Consider the following 21,834-nt stretch of genomic DNA (forward strand, 5'->3'; position numbering starts at 1 on the left):
TGCACATTACGCTAAACACAAACCAGATGGGCATTTCCAAATTCTCTTCTTTGTTGCAGGGGGCTGAGGAGCTGGTAGTCAGAGGGTCTATTTCACTAGATAAATATGCAGCAGAATCTGACTGCGTTTCTTTCCAGAATCTGCAACGGGAAACCTGCATGGAAGACGTTATGCACAATTAGGCAAAATCCTGCTGAGCGTGTGTGGTCGTTTGTGGCCTGACCAGAAAGGGAAGGGCAGGGCACATGGGGAAGCAAATCTGCACCTGAGACTTTGCCTTCCGTTTGTCATGGGAGGGGTGCAGACAACTCCTCGTTCACTGAGCAGCCCAGAGAAATACTAAGAGCTTCTCAGGAAGCTGTTTGACGTGGCACATCACTTACAAGTCTGAGAATCCTTGAGTTCTTGTGACAATCAGTGATACAATGAGATCAGTGCGGGAGAGATTGATCTAAAAGTAGACCAACAGATTCCAGGGTGGAGCATTGCTCATACAACTCACATCCCAAACCTTGGACTACAGCCACAGGATCATACAACAGAATCAAAACTCGGAGTAGACAAGAGAGAGTAATGGAGAAGCATAGACTAGGGAGAAAGGGCTCTTCCACTGGGGCTTGAAATGAGCTGGAGAAGAAGTGAGAGGAGACACTGGAAAGTGTTCGCACAGCGGGACCTGCAGAGGTGAAGATGTCACAGTGCAGCGATTGTGTGATGGGACAGAAAGGGAGCCAATAAACAGAATAAGCAGAGATGGGGAGGGGTGAGACAAGGCCCATGCAGGGGCTAAGCAAGTCTGAAAATGGCCTGAAAGCGAGGAGCACAATTCCTAAGGGGATTCTGAGTGGATCACTTCAAGAGAAAGCAGGATACTGACCCAGTCAGTCGCTGCCGCAGATCTACAGTGCCTATGAAGAGTGGAGTGCTAGAACTCAGAAGAGGCACTCGGGACATTCCTCAGCCACGCCCAGCTAAGGAGAGCAAACACTTTATCTTTCGACCTAGCAACTGTAAATGAGGCTATAGATGGGACTACCCTAAACCATCCTTTTGGTACCCTCCAGTGAGGCAGGGAAGCTGAGCACTCAGGAGAGGAGCAGATATGTGGGCCTGCAAAGGATATGCATTCCAAGTACTCCAGTAGCAGGGCTGCAGCTTCCCTGGATACCGTGATCAAAGGGGCCTCTCCTCGTCAGAGCCCATGGGAACAGGGCCTCCCTCCTCTCCAGAGCCTCTATCCTCTCCAGAGCCCATGGGAGTGGGGCCCCTCTCCTCTCCAGAGGCCTAGGGAATGGGGCCCTTCTCTTCTCCAGAGTCCATAGGAACAGGGCCCCTCTCCTTTCCAGAGCCCATGGGAACAGGGCCCCTCTCCTCTCCAGAGCCCAGGGGAACGGTACTGCTCTCTTCTCCAGAGCCCATGGGAATAGGGCCCCTCTCCTCTCCAGAGTCCATGGGAATGGGGACCTTCTCCTGTCCAGAGCCCAGGGGAACGGGACCGCTCTCATCTCCAGAGCCCATGGGAATGGGGCTCTTATTTGCTCCAATGCCCTAACAGAGGGGGACCTGTTAACCAGACACACTCAGTTTGAAAAAAAAACAGGGCTTTGAATTATGGCAAGTGCTGGCATTTGGAATAGTGAGCTGAGCAGGTGCATGTGTAACTGACGTGGGCTATACAGTGCAGCAGTTAATTTTCATGTCCAGAGAGAGAGAGAGAGACCACAGTAAATGGGTGGAGAGATGCATTTGTCTGAATCATCTGTGTTCCTGCTCCTGTGCAGAGAGCAGAGCTGGGGCAGTACCCAGAGACAACCAGCAGAAGCAGGTGAGCATCTTTGTGGATTTCTTGATGCTTTATAGAAAGCCAGTATAGTAGCTCTTCATGTTTGACACATCCTGAGTCCTAGTCATGCTCAGGGGAAAATGTTCTAATGCAGGAGCTGCTACACCCCAAGGCAACGTGGCTGGAGCAGAGAGGCACTGCTGGGATGTGTGCTGTGTGAGCTCAGCCAGCCATACCTCCAATGTCCTACTCCCAGCAAGGAGCCACGGTTTCGAAAGCACCTAGGTGACTTAAGAGCCTAGGTTCCATTTGCAAAAGTGCCCTAGGGCCAGATTTTTAAAGGGATTTAGTTGCCTAAAGCTGCAGGTAGCTGCCTTGTGGCTTTTACAAATGGGTCTGAGCAAGGTGGGCACCTAACTGCCAGTGACTTCCCTTTGGATGATTTGTATTTAGTCACTTGCATTTCTAAAGATGCCCGTCAGCCTGCACTGTCCTGCGCATCCTGACAGCACTGACAGTAGCCAGGGCCAGTTCCAGGCACCAGCTTAGCAAGCAGGTGCTTGGGGTGGCCACTTTGGAGAGGGACGGCACGTCCAGCTATTCAGCGGAGGGTTCCTCACTCCTGGTTGGAGCGAAGGACCTCCCACTGAATTGCTGCAGATCGTGATCATGGCTTTTTTTTTTTTGGTGACTTGGGGTGGCAAAATCCCTGGAGCTGGCCCTGACAGTAGCATTTCCACCAAGCGACCTCATGGAACGCCTGCAGTGACCTCTGGGTGACCCCATTGTGTCCAGTGACCCCTGGATGACCCCACTGCCTGCAGTGACCTCTGGGTGACCCCATTGCGGCAGTGATCCCTGGTGACCCATTGTCTGCAGTGACCCCTAGGTGACCCCATTGCCCACAGTGACTGCTGGGTGACCCCACTGTCCTCAGTGACCTCAGGTGAACCCCTTTCCCACAGTGACCCCTGGGTGACCCTACTGGCCTCAGTGACCCCTGGCTCATTGCTTTCCATGACCTCTTAGTGGTACCATTACTCTCAGTGACCCCTGAGCCCTGGGCAACTGCATTGCCCACAGTGGCCCCTACCCTAAGTGACCCCGGTTGGCCCCACTGACCCCTGTGTGGCTCAGTTGCCAGCATGGCTTTCTGGGGTTTTCACAGGTGTATCTGCCTGGAACTTAGCAAACAGTTCTGCTGTTGCTGCACAAGAAAGTGCAGCACCATCACCCTGCCTCGGAGCCGGGCAGGCTCTGCAGGCAAATGGGAGTAAAACTCCTTGGAAATGTATGTTGCTCACTGCAGCCAGGAGAGGTGACTGATGGATGCAGGGGAGCAGCTCTGGAGTGCTGGATGGGGCTATTTCAATACAGTCCCTGTTTGGAGTGGATCCTGCAAGGGGCTGAGCACCCTCAATGCGTCATGGCCCAGATGTGCAGCTCCAGGTGTGACATTTTTGAGGGTGAAAGTCACTTCTCTCCCTCCATGGCCTCCCAGTAATGTATGTGTGACCAGGGGCTGGGGGTCAGGGGTCAGAGGGGAAGTTAGTGACCTTCTCTCACCAGCCAACCCCTACTGGGGCTGGGAGGTGGGGGGGGACTACAGGGAGCCAATGGTCCCCTGCCAAAAATACTCCCCTACCCCCACAAAGATATCAGTCTCTGCCCCTCCACCACCGAGGGCAGTGGACTGTCTCTGCTGGGGAAGCCAGTCATGGACCTCCTGTGTCCCACGATGGCTGGGGCCTCCCTTGGCAGTGCCCTGGAAATGATGGGAATGTAGGCCAGCAGCTCACCCCCTGAGGTTAGCAGGACGGGAGGGGAGTCACTGGGCCCTCCCCAGCAAGGGTGTTTTTTCAGGTATTTGGACAATGCGGGGGAGGATTTGGCAGCAGGATTGGAGGCAGGAGCACTTTGGGAAGGATTGGGAGCAGGAGCAGCTATGGAGCAGTGGGAGAGCTAGGAGCCCTGCCCAGCATCTCCCTTCAGGCCTGGAGCTCTCATTCCCTCCCTGTAGAGGGATCATGCTGGTCTCTGTGGGGCAGAGAGATGCTGTCAGAGAAGTTTCTGCTTCTCACCAGGAGGACACACGGGGTATGGGGAGGAGTAGCCACTTCTCTTCTTCCTCCCCCAACCGACAAATTTAAAGGGCCAGCTGTCAGCCTCTCTCATCAGCTGTGCATGAGATCACAGATGTTACATCAAAGGGAAATGGGCATAACACTTGGCAGGTTTGCCAACTCCTGCTGAAGACCAAATGAGATGAAAGGGCTCAGCTTCTTCCAGAGCTGGAGGAACAGGCTCTTTAAGATGATCATTCCAGGCAATTACATTTATTTAAAATGAAACAATAAAAGTTAGTAGGACAGCAACACCCAGGATGGCTGGTCAGGGTATCATAGAATCATAGAATATCAGGTTGGAAGGGACCTCAGGAGGTCATCTAGTCCAATCCCCTGCTCAAAGCAGGACCAATTCCCAACTAAATCATCCCAGCCAGGGCTTTATCAAGCCTTACCTTAAAAACCTCTAAGGAAGGAGATTCTACCACCTCCCTAAGTAACCCATTCCAGTGCTTCACCACTCTCTGAGTGAAAAAGTTTTAATATCCAACCTAACCTCCCCCACTGCAACTTGAGACCATTACTTCTTGTTCTGTATCAGTACCACTGAGACAGTCTAGATCCATCCTCTGGAACCCTCTTTCAGGTAGTTGAAAGCAGCTATCAATCCCTCTCTTCTTCTTCTTGCAGACTAAACAATCCAGTTCCCTCAGCCTCTCCTCATAAGTTCATTGTGCTCCAGCCCCCTAATCATTTTTGTTGCCCTCCATGACTCTTTCCAAGTTTTCCACATCCTTCTGTAGTGTGGGCCCAACAATGGACCAGTACTCTGATGAGGCCTTCACCAATGTCAATATGAGGGGAATGTCACTTCCCTCATCTGCTGGCAATGTCACCTACTTATACACCAAAATGCTGTTTTTAGCCTTCTTGGAAACAAGGGCACATTGTTGACTCATAGCCAGCTTCTTGTTCACTGTAATCCCTAGGTCCTTTTCTGCAGAACTACTTCCTAGCCATTTGGTCCCTAGTCTGTAACAGTGAATGGGATTCTTCCGTCCTAAGTGCAGGACTCTGAACTTGTCCTTGTTGAACCTCATCAGGTTTCTTTGTGGCCCAACCCTCTAATTTGTGTAGGTGTCTCTGTATTCTATCCCTACCCTCCAGCATATCTACCACTCCTCCAAGTTTAGTGTCATCTGCAAAGTTGCAGAGAGTGTAGTCCACGCCACCCTCCAGATCATTAATGAAGATATTGAACAAAACCGGCCCCAGGACCGACCCTTGGGGCACTCTACTTGAAACTGGCTGCCAACTAGACATGGAGCCGTTGATCACTACCCGTTGAGCCTGACAATCTAGCCAGCTTTCTATCCACCTTATAGTCCAATCATCCAGCCCCTACTTCTTTAACTTGCTGACAAGAATACTGTGAGAGACCGTATCTAAAGCTTTCCTAAAGTCAAGGAATAACACATCCACTGCTTCCCCTTATCCACAGACCCAGTTATCTCCTCATAGAAGGCAATTAGGTTAGTAAGGCATGACTTGCCCTTAGTGAATCCATGCTGACTGTTGCTGATCACTTTCCACTCCTCTAACTGCTTCAGAATTGATTCCTTGAGGACCTGCTCCATGATTTTTCCAGGGACTGAAGTGAGGCTGACTGGTCTGTAGTTCCCCGGATACTACTACTTCTCGGAGGTGCTTACTGTCTCTTAAGAATTTCTTAAATGACTCAGCTATAAGGAGGCACAGGTATGCATCCGAGGTGCTATGATAGCACAGTAGAAATATCTAGATTTGTCAGAAGGCTGACACCATTCGCACTGTGATCAGCTGGTGCATCCTAGAGCTACAAGTGCATAGTTTGCCAGTAATTTTGATTGGCAGTAACTGGCCTTGGCATGTGGGTGCCTAGTAATTACAGAGCTGGAAACTTTTCTGCTTTTACCTTTAAAAAAAACCTTGGGAAATTAAATGCTAAACACTGTGAAACTTGCAAGGAAATATAAATTATAAAATTTACTGTTGAAAGATCAGTCTTAACTGTGCACCCTTATGTGTCTGGCTTTGGTAGCAGTCTTTAAATTCAAGATAATATCTTAAGTATCTATGATTGTATGTAGAACTGGTCCCATGATATGATATTGACTGAAAAACAGCAGGTGGTTGCTTAAAAGTTCTGGGCCTGATTCATCATGGCTTTACTCTAGTTTGTTGCCAGTAGAACTCCACTGGCATTAGTCTGGTTACTCCTGATTTTCAGTAATGCATGCAGTCACAGGAGCAAGGCATTGTAACTTCAAGCTTCACTTTCACATTTCCTGAGTTTTGAAGACTTAACACTGAGCCCTAATGGTGCATTACAGGAATTTTCATCATGTAATAAATTAAACAGTTGCGAATTATCTTATACTGCCCAAAAGAAACAGCAAACAACTCCAACAGGCTTTGCAGGGATTGGGTTTTAGTCTACTCTCATTTCACACAAGTTTTCCACAGCTGTAACTCTACTGACTTTCATGGAGTTACTCCCGATTTACACCACTGTCAGTGAGATCAGAATCTGGCCCTGAGTTATTGAGTCATAGAGTTCAAGGCTAGAAGCCTCCACACTCTAAAACCAACACTAGAAATGAGACCAAAGTATCGCAGCCCACGGGAGACTAGACTAGTCTGTGCCACAGGCAGCGAACAGGAGGGACCAAGGTGCACAGTGTCCTAGGTCCCTGCTAGGGCAGGGAAATGATTAAATGAGAGATACCCAGCTAATTCTGGTAAATGTCCCACACCCACATGCTGCAAAGTATGGCAAAAAAAAGCACAAGGTCACTGCTCATCTGACCTGGGGGAAAATTCCCTCACGAGCCCACATGTTAGATCCTGAGCATGTGATCTTGAACCACCCAGCCAAGCACCTGGAAGAGAGAATGGTTTATGCCAATGGTTTGCAAACTTTTCCAGTTGCGCCCCCCCCCCCCTTACTTTTCATGGAATTTGTCACACCTTCCTTCCATTGCCACCCTTACTTCTGTGCTGCTGCTGGCAGTGGTACTGCCTTCAGAGCTGGGAACCTGGAGAGCAGCAGCTGCTGGCTGAGTATTGATGTGGTTTGTGGCACAGGAGGACTATTTTTTAATCCCACTCCTGCCCACCCTGCAATATCCACTCCACTCCCACTTGCTTGTTGAATGTTTATCTTACTCCTGTTATTATGGCAGTGGGTCCTGAGAGACCCGTGGAATCCTACTCCCGCTTCAGGGCTTTGAAGTCTGCTGTGAAAAGTGCTATTTGTATGTTTGTTTTTTAAAAGGGCAAAAGGCTGAAGTTTCTTTGTACCCCCTCCAGAGAACCTCTTGTTTCCCCCAGAAGGGTGTATCCTTCAGTTTGCACACCACTGGTTTACGCCACCTCAGAACCCTGTCCCACTCTACCCAGTGTCTCATCTCCAGTGATGGCCATCTCTGATGCTTCAGAGGAAGAAGATAAAAAAAAACTGCTCCCAGAATAAATGATCTGGAAAAAAGGGTAAAAAGTGAGGTGGCAAAGTTTGCAGATGATATAAAATTACTCAGCGTAATTAAGTCCAAAGCTGGCTGCAAAGAGTTACAAAGGGATCTCACAAAACTGGGTGACTGGGCAACAAAATGGCAGATGAAATTCAGTTTTGATAAATGCAACATAAAGCACATTTGGAAACGTAATCCCAACTATGCATACAAGATGATGGGTTCTAAATTAGCTGTTACCACTCAAGAAAGAGATCTTGGAGTCATAGTGGATAGTTCTCTATAGCCACTATATAAATCCATGGTATGTCTGCACCTTGAATACTGTGTGCAGTTCTGGTTGCTCCATCTCAAAAAAGATATATTAGAATTGGGAAAAGTACAGAGAAGAGCAACCAAAGTGATTAGGGCAGGGATCAGCAACCTTTGGCATGAGGCCCATCAGAGAAATCCCCTGGTGAGCCAGACCGGTTTGTTACCTGCAGCATCTGCAGGTTCGGTCGATCGCAGCTCCCGCTGGCCGTGGTTCACGGTTCCAGGCCAAGGGGGGTGCGAGAAGCGGCGGCCAGAACCTCACCAGTCTGACGGTAGCATTTAAAGCTGACATAGAAACACTGAATTTAGGAGCAATTTCCAATCTCCCATTTACTTACAGGTTTAAAGCATTATCTGCCAAAGCATCTTCCAAAGCATTAGAGTAAAACAGTTCCCATCGACTTAAATCCTGACCTGCATTAGCATCACTCCACAGCTGTCATCAAGCATGATCTTGCTCAGACAGTCCTCCCTTTTCTTACTGGAATGGAAAAGGGACTCACCGTTCTTCCTCTCAGCAAAGGGGGGTGGCTGGACATTGGTGCATATGGTTAAGTCTTTCACTTCTTCTGCATCCTTCTCTTTGTGTGTCTTTTCTTCTTCATTCCCACGGGGTGTATTGTTCTGGTCTGAAGGCTCCTGTTGGATCACGCCATTCATCACCATGCCTGAAAGGACTGATCCTGAGCCTTGCTGCTCCTCTTTGAAAGAGAAGGATTCCAGGAGGTCGGAACTCCAGAGCCAGCTCTAGAAAAGACCAGAAACAGAAGAATCCTAAATCACCTGACATTTCATTGGAACAAGGAAGAATGTTCAATCCTTGTGGTACAAATGAGCTGACAGATATTCACTCCAGTTCTCTACATGCTGGGGACACTTTGAGACAGATACACCCCTGGTGTAACTCCCCTGCCTTCAGGGAAGTTATGCCAGCTCACCATTTGGCCCTTCTGCTCTATTTATCTGGTTAAGGTTAGCAATAGGGTGTCACTCAGCAACAAATGCCAAGTACTGGAGAGAGGGGGGAGCCTGTTCAGATTAAATGAAAATGGTGCTAAGGCTTCCACCATTCCACAGTGCAAACTCAGCCAAAACCTTCTGGGATGTACACAGATGGCTGGTTAGCCTTAGAGCTGGGCAAATATCATGATGGCTGGCTAGCCTTAGAGCTGGGCTAATATCATAATCAAGAGTTGTGAAAATCTGTGCAAATAAAACCTGCTGACTGGCCTCTCTGGTGCCTGCAGCCCCTATATTAATGACCATTTAGATGGTGGCACTTGTATCCATAGGCAAGAGCGTTTGGTCAAGCTGTGAATACATATTACTGTAAGCACAAAAGTTAATTCATTGAACAGATAGAAGATCTCACCCAGAAAAAGAGACTTTTCTTTTTTACAAAGTGCAGGTTAGCCAAGCCAATCAAGTAACAGAAATCAGGCCAGGTGTCTTACAGAAAGCTGCCAATTGCATGCCACAAAGAGTGACTCATAATTACCAAACAAGAATAGCAATCACTTCACAAACAATCCTTGGATTAAAAGTTGTGTGCAGAAAGTATACACTGGGCAATTAGGAATAAGAAACACACTTGTAAAATTCACAGCTTGTCTGCAGATAATATATTATCACTGATGCAGAATCTGACTGGCTCTAGTTGAACCTGCTTTTCTTTTGAATGAAACACTCAGCTCCTGACTTCAGCAGGGACAGAAGAAGGAAGCACCAGAAAGTCTGCTCTTAGGAGACTTTTTGGCCAATTTTGCAGCCCCAAGAAATTGATTGTTCAGGCCAGGCTTCAATAAGCATCTGAGTTTGTGGGTACTTCGTTGAACCTCTGAACCTTTGGAGGGTGATTCCTGAGCCTGAGGTGAGAAGTATTCTGTTAACATTGTAGGATGCAGACCTCTGAATCTGCAGGAACGATTGATACTAAGTGTAGCAGCAAAAAGCTGCAAGAACATTTCAACAAAATAGAGTCCAAAAAATCCAAAGACGATAAGTGAAAGTGAATGCCAGGAAGAATCAGCCCCAGCCTCTAATAAGTCCCATCAGGAAAAAGCCGAGGAAAGCTAAAAAAGGGCATTTGTGGAGAACAAGAATAGAAAACTGCAAAACTGAGCCAGTGATAAAAGCTAATTTGATACAAAAAGGTTCCTAAACAATTACAATTTACTGTATAAGGAAGTCAGAATAATATACTGTAAATGACACTGTCTCTTCCACATCAAGATCCCTTCTTACAGCCTGGAATTGCCCCACACCACCTCTCCCTTTGCCACCTCCCTGCCCTGCCCCCTCACACCATCTTCACCTGCAACCCCCTGGCCACCTGAACCACCCTCCACCTACCACTAATTTCACAAGCCTTCAGCAGTCCCATGCCACTTGCTGGTACCAACCCCAGCTGTCAGGGATGCTTAGAGGGGCATCAGTGCTCTGGCAGGATGCCTGCCCCAGGAAACTGCCCAGTCAGAATTCCAGCCTGCCCTGAGGAAAGCTGTCTCTGCCTAAAGGATCCTGCTCTCTGACAAGCCTGTCGAGCCAAGGGTCCTGTTCCCCATTCACTCCTAGAGTTGCCAGCCATCCCGGTTTTGCCGGAAGTCTGATGGAATCAGGCTTTATCTCCTGGAGGCTACTGAAGCCAAACCAGGAGATTTTAGGCACTAAAAGTCTAATGATGCAGTGGGACTAAGGCAGGCCCCCTGCCTGCCCTGGCCCTGCGCCACTCCTGGAAGCGGCCAGCATGTCCCTGAGGCCCCTAGGGGGGAGTCCAAGGGGTCTCCGTGTGCTGCCCCCGCCCTGAGCGCCAACTCTGCAGCTCCCATTGGCCAGGGACTGTGGCCAGTGGGAGCTGTGGTGGCGGTGCCTGTGGGCAGGGGCAGCACATAGAGACCTCCTGGCTACACCCTGCCGAGGATCTGCTGCCAGAAGGAGGTGCCAGTCGCTTTTGGGAGCTGCCTGAGGTAAGTGCTGCCTGGCAAGAGCCCAATCCCCTTCCCTCCCCCACCCCAGAGCCTGCACCCTGCACCCCGCACCCAAACTCCCTCCCAGAGCCCGCACCTGACATCCTCTCCTGCACCCCAACCCCCTGCTCCAGAATGATGAAAGTGAGTGAGGGTGGGGGAGAGCAAGTGATGGAGGGAGGGAGGACCTCGAAGAAGGGGCGGCCAGTGGCGTGGACTCGGGGAAGGGCAGGGCAGGGGCAGGGGCAGGGCAAGGGTGTTTGAGTTTGTGCGATTAGACAGTTGGCAATCCTACATCACAGGCAGACAGAGACATGGCCCCCTCTCCTTGGAACATCGCATAGGGTTGCCAACTTTTTAATCGCACAAAACCGAAACCTTTGCCCCACTCCCTTCCCCACCCAATCTCCAAGGCTCCTCCCCCCGCTCACTCCATCCCCCCACCATCTGTCGCTCACTGTCCTGCACCCTCATTCACTCTCTCATTTTCTCCAGGCTGGGGCAGGGAGGTGGGGAGCAGGAGGGGGTGAGGATTCCGTCTGGGGATGCAGGCTCTGGGGTTGGGCCAGGGATGAGAGGTTTGGAGTGCAGGAGGGGGCTCCAGGGTAGGGCCAAGGGGTTTGGAGTGCAGGAGGGGGTTCCAAGCTTGGGCAGGGGACTGGGGTGCAGGAGGGGGTTTGGGGTGCAGGCTTCAGGAGGGAGTTTGGGTGTGGGAAGGTGCTGAGGGCAGAGGGTGGGACATGGGAGGGGGTGTGAGCTCTAGGAGGGGGCTGGGGCAGGGGGTTGGGAGTTTCAGGGTGTGAGCTCCAGGTGGCGCTCACTTTGGGTGGCTCTCCGCAAACAGCGACATGGTACTTGGCTCCTAGGCAGAGGCGTGACCAGGAGGGTCTGCGCACTGCCTTTGGCTGCAGGTGCCACTTCCACAGCTCCCACTGGCTGTGATTCCCAGCCAATGAGAATTGTGGAGCCGGCACAAGCGACAGGGAGAGTGCACGGAGCCCTCATGGCCATTCCTCCACCTAGGAGCCAAGGGACATGTCACTGCTTCCAGGGAGCCTGGCAGAGCCAGGTAGGGATCCTGCCAGCCCCACACTAACTGGACTTTTAACAGCTTGGTCAGCAGTGCTGACCAGAGTGGCCAGAGTCCCTTTTCAACTGGGCACTCCAGTCTAAAACCAGACACCTGGCAACCCTAAATCACAGCCCCTCCACTGCATTTGCTTCCTTCAGACACCATCCACCCCTTCTCCTCAAGTCAACATTTCCAGCTCTGTAGCAACCTCCTAGATGCAGCCCCTCTGTCTCAATCACCTGCCCACCCCATGAGTCCCCTACCACCGGCAAGCACATTTGTCTAGTAGGCGAGGCTGCCCCCAGGCCTGCTCATGGCTTCTATTTCAGCTTGTGATCAGCGACTCCTCTGCTCACATATCCTCTCTGGTCTCTTGTATCTGCCACCCACCCAAACTCCCTAGTCCTTTCTCTGATCTCTCAGCCACATTTCCACCAGAGCGTCCTGGGGCCTTTCAGACTGGACCTCTGCTACACCCACAGTGTGGAGAATGCCCTCCTTAGGGCACCCAGCCAGCGATCTGCCTGTCTGGTGGCCCTGATCCCAGGCACTTCTTAATCCCCTTGGCTCTGTGCAGTATTGGGTGCTTGACTGTGCTGTGCTCCTTGAATGCCTAAAACCCAGCAATGCCTCCTCCCCTGCTGCCACTCCCCATCACCCACCAGTTGGGTGGGACCTTGTGCTCCTGGTCACTTCCTTGATGCAGCTGGCCTCTGAATCCTCCCTGGACTCCTCCCTACCACATCAGCACTGGCCTCCAAACAGTTGAAGGCCATCAAGAAAGATCCTCGCCCAATGATGGCTGTAGCACACCCATCTCCTTTCTCAGGGATGACCAGAATTACCCTCTCTCCCACAGTCACAGAGCCCAAGCTCTCCTCTGCTACCCTGCAGCTGCATTAGCTCAGCATCCCCAGGTTGGAGTCTGGCAAAGGCGCTGTCTTCAGTCTATCACTTCATGCCCACCCCATCAGTCCTTTGGCTCCCCACACATATCAGTGTCCTTCCCAGGAGCTCTCCTCCTTTCCTGGACCCGCCTTCCACTACTTCTGCTAACTCCTCTTCACCACGCCTTCCACTCCGCCAGGCCAGCCTCCACCCACCCCTTCCACTCCGCCAGGCCAGTCTCCGCCCCTCCTTCCACTCGCCCAGGCCAGCCTCCACCCCTCCTTCCACTCTGTCAGGCCAGCCTCTGCCCCTCCATTCACACTGCCAGGCCAGCCTCCACCTACCCCTTCCACTCCACCAGGCCAGCCTCCACTCTGCCAGGCCAGACTCGTCCACTCCATCCACTCCACCAGGCCAGCCGCTTCCCCTCCTTCCACTCCGCCAGGCTAGCCTCCACCCACCCCTTCCACTCCACCAGGCCAGCCTCCACCCCTCCTGGCTAGCCTCCACCCTTCCTTCCACTCTGCCAGGCCAGCCTCCTCACCATTCCCTGCTCTCTCCTCACTGCTGCCGGAAGGAGAGTGAACCATCACACCAACCCTGCTTTCCTGCCTCCTTGCATTTCATTGGCTCCTCACCCTTCCTAACACATGGAACAAAGCTCACTTTGTCTGTACTGTGCAGAGGTAACCAGCTGTAGCCAGTGGTGTTCATTTACCGGCCCTCTGGGCCTCTCCTTGGCCACTGCCCCCCACCCCTCCCAACTCTTCTGTGCAACATGCCTGTGTTGTGATTAGAACCAGGGGAAGCTTTACAGACAAAACTTTTTTGCAGAAAAAATGCTGACTAAAGTGGACTGAAACATTTTGCTAATTCATGTCACTTTCCATGAATAGCTTCGGCCAAAACAAAAAAAGAAAGCAAGCTGAAGTGTCAAACCGACCAGTTTGGGCATTATCAAAATGAAATGGTGCAATTTTGGGAACTAGATTCATGAGGGGCAGTAAGCTTCATTCACAGAGGAGAAAATGGTGGTGCCCCCTTTGTAACTCTTAGTAATTAGTTAATATGTTCACCTGGGATGGGAGAGACCTTAGTTCAAACCCTACATCTCAAATGAGTGCCCGAACTATCAGGGCATGGGCTACTAGCCAGGCCATTTGTCTTGTTTGGGGCTGGACAGTCTTGTGAGGTCTCGGGGGCAGGGTCACATTGGTTGGGGAAGTATCAAAATGTCCAGTAATCTGGGGATGCCTGAGTGGACACCCTATAAGGCAACTTTGGGTGGGTCTCTCAACCTCTCCTGTTGAAGATGTTCCACTTTGTATAAATAATTACAGAGTCACTGAAGCAGAGACTGAAAGCCAGGTGTTCCCCCTCCCAGGTGAATGTCCCAACCCCTGGCCTACAGAGTTATTCTCACTCGCCTTTACTGGAAAAATGGAACAACTTCAACAGAAGAGACAGAGGAAATCCTGAGCTATAATAGCCTATAGTCTGGTGGTTAGAGTCTCCTGAGGGCAGGGAGATCGGGACTCAAGTCCCTGCTCCACAGCACGGATTCAAATCTACTTTTCTTTTAGATTTTCAGAACTGCCAGTGAACTGAATGATCATCTATTAGCTCTGTGTGCTGTGAAATCACGAAAAGTGCATTCTGCAGCTAAACTGCCACGTATTGTTGAATGCAGCCATCCATCCACAGCCACATTTACAGAGGCCCACTTCAGCACACACACACCACACACACCCCAGTGGTTCCAAAGCTAAATTTGTTTAATTAATAAGTGGCACAGAACTAGCCCTAACTGTTTACTTTACTATTTTGAATATAAACTTTTTAAGGTTTAGAAGTTGCTGATATGATGCATCTTTCCAATGAAGACTTGTGGGTGATGAGAAGACATTCCAGCAAACTGCATCTGCTTACAAAAATGAGACTTGATTCAGCTGAACACTAAATCTTTGATAAATTAGCCAGGGCTTTGGTGACGTCCATGTTGAACCAATATGACAGTTTTATATGGATTATGATTATTAATGTTTTTGAAGAATAGAGCGAGTGAGCCAGAAATCCAGTGCTGCAGCTTGGAGACCACCAGCATAGGACAGTGCGTCTCAGGAAGGCTTCTTACTTTCTCTGTGTACAGTTTTTTTTTTGCATTCAGAGCAGATGCAACATTTTAATTTTCAGTTAGTGTAGTGGGGTCCTTGATTTCTGAGCCAGAGACTCATGCTTTCACAAGGCAGTCAAGTAGCACTGGCTCAATGGTGTTTTTTTCTAAAGTCAGATTTGACCTCAAAACATTCCACTTTGTTCACTCACTTCAGCTTGAACCAATTGTATTTACAAAGCTTAAGCACGCTTTTGAGCCTCAGAACACATCTCCCATCAACCACTGCTGCCAGCACATAAATTGCGAGACTATACACAATACAGGCCAAGTCCTGTCTCTCTCTGCCTATAAACAATAAATCCATACAGTCTCCCTCTGATGGCAGTTTTACATGGGGGCTTCCTGGTGAGACGATGGCCTCTGGGGAGAAAAGGCTTGAGTCCAACAGTTTCATTCTTTCTGCCTAAAACCAGGGAGAAAGGAGGTACCTGAATAACTGACAAACCACCTTCTCTGAAGCACACTTTCAACCCCCACCCCCGCAAAGCTCAGGCAAAGCGTGTTTAACTGCCTGGTTAGCGCAATGCCTGTGCGGTCCCACCCAGGGACCTGGGCCTGGTTCCCCTCTATCTTGCAGCACTTCTCTGCCAAGATAACTCCAGTGACGTGAGGGCAGTTGTGCCTGATTTACACAGGAAAGAGTCCCATGAGCACTGCCCTCAGTGCAGGAGCCCCAAGCTCCTCCGCTGTGGAGCAGAGACTTGACCCTGGGGCTCTCCTGCCCTAGCTGAGTGCTCTAAGCACCAGCACGGTGGATCATCTGAGGGTCAGTGCTCCCCTTGGAGCATTTCCATTGTGTATGACTAGGTAACTAGTCATTGGGCCAGTGAGAAGGAGACTGACTCTATCGCTTGGTGATGAGGGCACTCAACTGGGATGTAAGAGACCACCTCTGAATCAGCAGAGCAGAGCTTGGAGCTGGGGCTGCCATGTGTCCCTCTCTGGTTTGAACCAGAAATTTCATCTGAGACCTGTGGACTTTTCAGCAACCCCCATAGGTAAAAAGTTTCAGTGAATTGGCATTTGCTGATGAAAAAAAGTTTAGTCAAAAAATTCCTGCCCAGCTCTAGCACCACAACCTTGTCCCCTGTCCAGAGGGTCTGAAGCTGGGTTCCTGAGCTCTCCCCTCAGACAGGGCAGGGTTTGTCCCTCATGGTGGTGCTGGGTCTGGGATGGGTCAGGCTGGTGGGAGGAGGGGCAGGTGTTAGTATCTATCTAGGGGCGGCTGTGCAGGGGGGGCAGGAAGTTGTGGTGTTGTGACAAAGGCTTATGGGAGTGCAATGCAAAGGATCCAGGTTGTCATTGCAGTCCCCACCCCCACACTCTTTGCCAGCTGCTCCTGTTATGGAGAGGAGAGTCAGAGTGAGGTTCTTTTCCACACCATTGCCAGGGTGGAGGGTTGGCTGGATGGGGTGGAGTGAGTTGGCTGGTGAAGCATCCAGCTAGTCTTGCAGGGCTGCCCTTGGCCTTGTGTTCGTTTGGCTTTACAGAGTCCTTGCTGCATGTTCCCTGGCCCAGCGGGAGCATCTTTCAAGTGCTCTTTCTGTTCCTTGTTTATGAAGCTGGGACAAGAAGAGACGCTGGCCTCTAATGTGCCCGTATCAGCCCAGCCTCACATAGTCACTCCCTGCAGCCAGGTCTGGATTAATGCAGAGCAAACTAGGCATGTGCCTGGGACCCAAATGCATGGTGGAGGTGGGCAGGATCCTACAAACAGCCCTACGATGCACTCCTTGTGGCTGGGCTGGCCATGCTGTGGATCCGGCTGTTCATCCTGCTGCTGCTTGTGGCACTGCTCACCCAGATGCGGGTTGCAACACCACTCACTCAGATTTTCCCTGGCCACTCCTCCATCATGACCCAGCATGTGCAGTTGCAGCACTACTCAGGTTTGGCCCTGGGAGCCACATCTTGATCAGCAGGGCCCTGAGCAGCAGCAGAATGAGCAGCTGGCCAATGGGAGCTGTTGAGCCAGCGCTGGAGGTGGTCCCTAGGGGCCACAGGGACATGCCAGCCACTTCCGAGAGTCATGCGGAGCCAGGGCAGGCAGGGAGCCTGCCTTAGCCCCACTGCACCTCTGACTGGACTTTTAATGGCCTGGTCAGCAGTGCCGACCAGAGCTGCCAGGATCCCTTTTCGACTAGGAGTTCCAGTCGAAAACTGGATACCTGGCAACCCTACTGGTCAGCAAGCAGCATGTCCCAGGCAGGGCCTTGGTGGCTGAGGAGCCAGGGAGGAAGCAGCCCGGGCTCTGCCTGTGGAGCCAGAGACAAGGAGCAGGCTCGCTGCTTGCTGGCCAATTGCCAGGCAGTTAGATGCCTCAGGGCTTGTCCTATCACAGTGGGACCCTGAAGTGCATCCTCAAGGCAACTTCCTCCCATGGATCTGCCCCACAGCCCCAGCCCCTTTCTGGAGGAGCTGCAGGCAGGCTGTATTAGGCAGCCTTCAGGGCTACTGCTGACACAGGCAAGATGAGGCCTTGTGGTTCAGTTCCCTGGAGGCCAGGCATACCAGCATTCACAGCTCCGGGGGGCCAGGATCTGGACATGACGTTGCAGGATTCTAACCAGAAGGGCTGACAGAGGGTCATTTGCTTTGGGGCATGTCCCCCCACAGACTTTTCATAGATCTGTATGCACCCTCCTCCCCTGGATTTGCAGGCCAGTATAAATTCACACATAACGTTCTTTACGCTGACACCACTTTGCCTCCCCCGAATATTGCTGACTCGACATCCCTGCTGACAGCCCAGGCACAAGGCACCAGCCCTGCCTCCTCCTTGTGGCCATGCTGAGTGCTAGCCCCAGCCTCCAGGGCAGCTGGGCAGTGACAGGCCAGCCAAGGAACATGGAACGTGTTTCTCCTCAATGACAATGCAAAGCAGCTACCAAGACTAGCAGGCCAGCCTGGTCAGAGGGCGCAGAGAACGAAAGTGACGGTAACTTGAGCCCATTGGACAGCCACAGGCAGGCTCCCTTGTGGAGCACTGGAAGCTGTATTTAATTTAGCAATGTCAGGGACATGCTGTCCTGTGGCTTATTCAATCACAGTTCCATGCTAGAATTGCAGGGCTCAGTGTTACTGGGTAATACTTGTGCTTGGCATTGACCAGCTCGAAAGTTCAGATCCTATCTCACAGCTTTGTGTTCATGACTTGCCCTGACAGATTCCCAGACCAGATGTACGATTTTCTACAAGAAAAGGTACAAATCACTCAGTTTAACTGGTTTTGAACATAAAGTATTTTAGAAAGCCTATGTTTTCTCCATTTCAAAGGCTTGATTGTACACAGTGAGATGTGGGGGGAAGGCAGAGGCATGGGATGATTGGTGCCTTGCAGGATTTGGGGAAGAGCTTTTGTGAAATCACCCAGGTAATTAAAGTGAAGTGAGCTTTCCAGAGACCTCTCAGGGCATGTACATTTCATCCCTGGCTCTATAGGCTGCTGGCGGTTTGCTAGTGCTGGGCAGGAAATGGTTTTCCCATCCTCTAAGAGTTTTGGAGATTTTAAATTTTTTTTCCTGTCCTGAATCAGGAAGAAAAATAAAATACCTCAAACACTTGCATGAACCGATAATCCGAAAATAAACTTCAGATCAGGTCGGTAGAATGTTATGTTCTGATCATTTACAATTGTTCTGTTTCAATTTTAGCCTTTTAACAAATTTAATTTTTTGTACAAAATAAACTAAAATTTTGAAATGAAAAGTCATGTTGAACTGGGAAATGAAACTTTCCATTTAGAAACTGGGCATAGAGCATTCTAGCAATTCCAAACCTTTTTTTCCAAAACATTTTTGAATCAGGAAATTCATCACAATCGCCCTGTCTGCCAGCAAGACTGGTTTGACAAATAGGCATTTTCCAGTGAAAACACATTTTGGTGGAAAATTCCTGACCATCTCTAGAGTTTGCTGCTGGGCAGCCAGGTATCGGGGTCACCTGGCCCATTTCAGACTTGCTTAGGCTTCAGCTCAACAAAACCGTGCAATTACCCAGCCTGGATCTACACCTGTTCACCCATTTTCCTATATACAGTGCGGCAATGTGACATATTCCCCTGAGCCAGGCCCAACTGCCTCCCGAAGTCTGCCCAGAGTTGGAGACTTCCCCTACAGGCCAGGCTCAACAATCACCCACCCCTTCTTTTGCCCTGCCTGAGTCAGGCACGGATGCAGCCCCTGCACTTTCTTGAGCACTGAGACTGCTCCTGCTCAAAGCCCTTGGCAAGGGGGGGCTCAGCTTAGCTCTGCTGCATCTCTTGGGGTGCCACCTTCAGTGCAGCTCCATGGGTGACATTCTGTGCACATTATTGAAAGAGCATTTGCATCTTTGTAAATCATTTGCATCTAAACCTGTTTAGTGCATTATGTGGTGCATGGCTCGAGAGCAGGTGAAAAGCACTGGTTGGTTCCCCCTGGTGAACAGAGCTCTCTATTTACAGGGAAGAAGCAGAACAGGCTCCACACATGCTGCCCTGCTTGCATGTCTTAGCCCTAGGCTGGAGGGCTTCTCTGAGGTCACCAAGGCAGCTCAATTCCCAGGCCCTGGCGGTTCCTGGTCTCTCTGCTGCGTTAGCAAAACACAGGGAGAGCTTGACATGAAACCCAACAAACTAATTAAAAGCCTGGAAATCAGGAGCCCAGGGAGAAGTCCCCAGCATTCATTGCCACTCTCTCATTACCAACAGCACTCTCCCTAGCACCCTCCCCACTACAAGGCCTTCACTTTATCTCCAACAGGTACCACAAATCAATACACACAGCAGCTTCCCCAAACTTGAAGTAATTCTGCGCCTTACCAATGATTTCAGCAATATGAAGGCAGAGTAACTTCCGCCAGGCCTGGAGATCTGCCCCCTCCATTGATACCAGAGTGCAGGAGGCTGAAGGAAGGCTTGATGCGCCAATGTGAGCTGGATAGAGCTGGAGCACGTATGACTTTCAGCATCTGATGGAGACTGAGTGCTGGAATGTGTTATTGACAGCGCTGTGACAATATGAAGGTGGCAATGAATGTAGGAGACCCTTCCCCTAACATCTGGTTTCTGTGCTTTTAAAGATCTGGGTGGGTGGGAGTGTCTTCAATAGGGTTGTCAACCCTCCCAGGTTGGCTGGGCGTCTCCTGGAATCAGCCTCAATCTCCTGGTGACTACTGAAAGCAATCTGGGAGATTTTAATAGGGCAAAAGTCCTGTGGGCAGTGCAGCAGGGCTAAGGCAGGCTCCCTGCCTGCCCTAGTTCTGCACGGCTCCCAGAAGCAGCTGGCATGTCTGGCTCCTAGGCACAGGGGCAGCCAGGGGGTCTCCGCATCCTGCCCCTGTGTGGAGAGCTGACTCTGCAGTTCCTATTGGCTGGGAACCGCAGCCAATTGGAGCTGTAGGGGCAGTGTCGTCAGGCAGGGTCAGCGCACTGAGCCACTTAGCTGCCCAGGAGCCTCGGTGCCGCCCAAGGTAAGCACTGCCCGGAGTCTGTACCCCTCTCCCCTCCCGCACCCCAACCCGCTGCCCCAGCCCTGAGCCCCCTTGTGCACTCAAACTCCCTCCCAGAGCCCACACCCCACATCCACTCCTGTACTCCAACCTCCTGCCCCAGCCCTGAGCCCCCAGCTGCACCCAAACTCCCTCCCAGAGCCTGCACCCTGAACCCCCTCCCGCACCCCAACCCCCTGCCTCAGCCCTGAGCCCCCAGCTGCACCCAAACTCCCACCCAGAACCTGCACCTTGCACCCTCTCCTGAACCTCAACCCCCTGCCCCAGCCCTGAGCCCCCTCCTGCACTCAAACTCCTTTCCAGAGCCTGCATCCTGAACCCACTCCCACACCCCAACCCCCTGCCCCAAGCTTAACCCACAGCCCCCTCCCACACTCCAAACCCCTTGGCCCCACCCCCCAGCCCAGAGCCCACACCCACTCCCGCTTCTCAACCCCCTGCCCCAGCCAGGTGAAAGTGAGTAAGGGTAGAGGCAAGCAAGTGATGGGAGTGTATGGATTGAATGGGGGTGGGGCCTCAGAGAATGGCCAGGGTAGGGGCGGGGGCTGGGCAAGAGTTTTTGGGTTTGTGCAATTAGACAGTTGGCAACCCTAGTATGCAACCTGAGAAGTTGTGAAGCAAAGGTTTGTTTATTAACTTCCTCTGTTTTTATACGGGGGCGTGCCTCAGTGGGTAGCTTCCCAGGGTCAGAAGAAGAAGAGAGTGAGCTGCACCTGCCTGGAGTCAGAGGGAGAAACCATACTGCCATACCTGTTCTTGACTGGGTCAGCCCTCTGGAAGGCCGTGAGACTGTGAGGTGTCGCAGGAGGGCCTGTGTCTCGATCATGTTATCACCATTTAAAAGTTACTGAAAGTAACCATGCCAAGAGCAACCTGCCATATTTAGCAGTGAGGCCATGACCCCCATCAGCTGGAGGAGCCTAGACCCTCACCCACTTCCCAAAATACACTGCAGCCTGTCTTGGGTACAGCCTGGAGCAGCTGCAGCAGCAGGGCTGCCTAACATCTTCCTTGTTCCTCAGGGTGCCCCATCCACAGCGGGGTAGAGCCCACCTCTCAGGCTCCAGATCTGCCAGTGTGTGACACTAGCCAGCAAATCATGTGCAACAGATTGACCTGTGACCCCCTGCACTGGATGAGTGCCACCATTACTTACAGCTTGTGCTGGGTTTTACGTAAAACAAACCAATGCTGTTTCAAAGGTTTTCTCATTGTGTGACTGAAATAAACTAGAGTGTTTTGATTGAAAAGCAGCTCTTTCACGGGCCCCCAAGAACATCCTCCTCGCCCATTGAGCACCAGCAGGGTTTGAACTTTAACCATCTAGTTTAGGCCACTGCCATGTAAGTTACAGGAATAATGCTCAGCTTCCCTCTGCACCAGGCAGAGTCAGCTCTGGCTTTTTTGCCACCCCAAGTCGCTAAGCGAAAAAAAAAAAAGGATAAAGTCGTGACTGGTGGCACTTTGGCAGCAGCTCCACTGAGCTGCTTCATTCTTCAGCTGCAATTTGGCGGCGGGTCCTTCCCTCTGAGAAGGACTGAGGGACCCGCCACCGAATTGCCACCA

At 51.2% G+C, this 21,834-nt stretch overlaps 1 protein-coding gene across 6 annotated transcripts in view; it reads right to left on the minus strand.

Moving 5' to 3' along the window:
- The window catches only part of MYOCD (myocardin), a 484,598-nt gene that overhangs the window by 223,889 nt on the left and 238,875 nt on the right, over positions 1-21,834 (minus strand). For 3 of the 6 annotated variants that reach the window (XM_075071726.1, XM_032803678.2, XM_075071727.1), the window contains one exon: positions 8,180-8,423. In XM_075071726.1, the coding sequence (XP_074927827.1) occupies positions 8,180-8,342 (163 nt within the window). In that variant the 5' untranslated portion in view covers positions 8,343-8,423. Of the gene's footprint in view, positions 1-8,179; positions 8,424-13,146; positions 13,203-21,834 lie in introns of those variants that run through there. The other 3 variants (XM_032803693.2, XM_032803687.2, XM_075071728.1) reach the window with 2 other exon arrangements.

This window comes from Chelonoidis abingdonii, chromosome 13 (genome assembly GCF_003597395.2).
Source record: "Chelonoidis abingdonii isolate Lonesome George chromosome 13, CheloAbing_2.0, whole genome shotgun sequence".
Taxonomy (NCBI): Eukaryota; Metazoa; Chordata; order Testudines; family Testudinidae; genus Chelonoidis; species Chelonoidis abingdonii.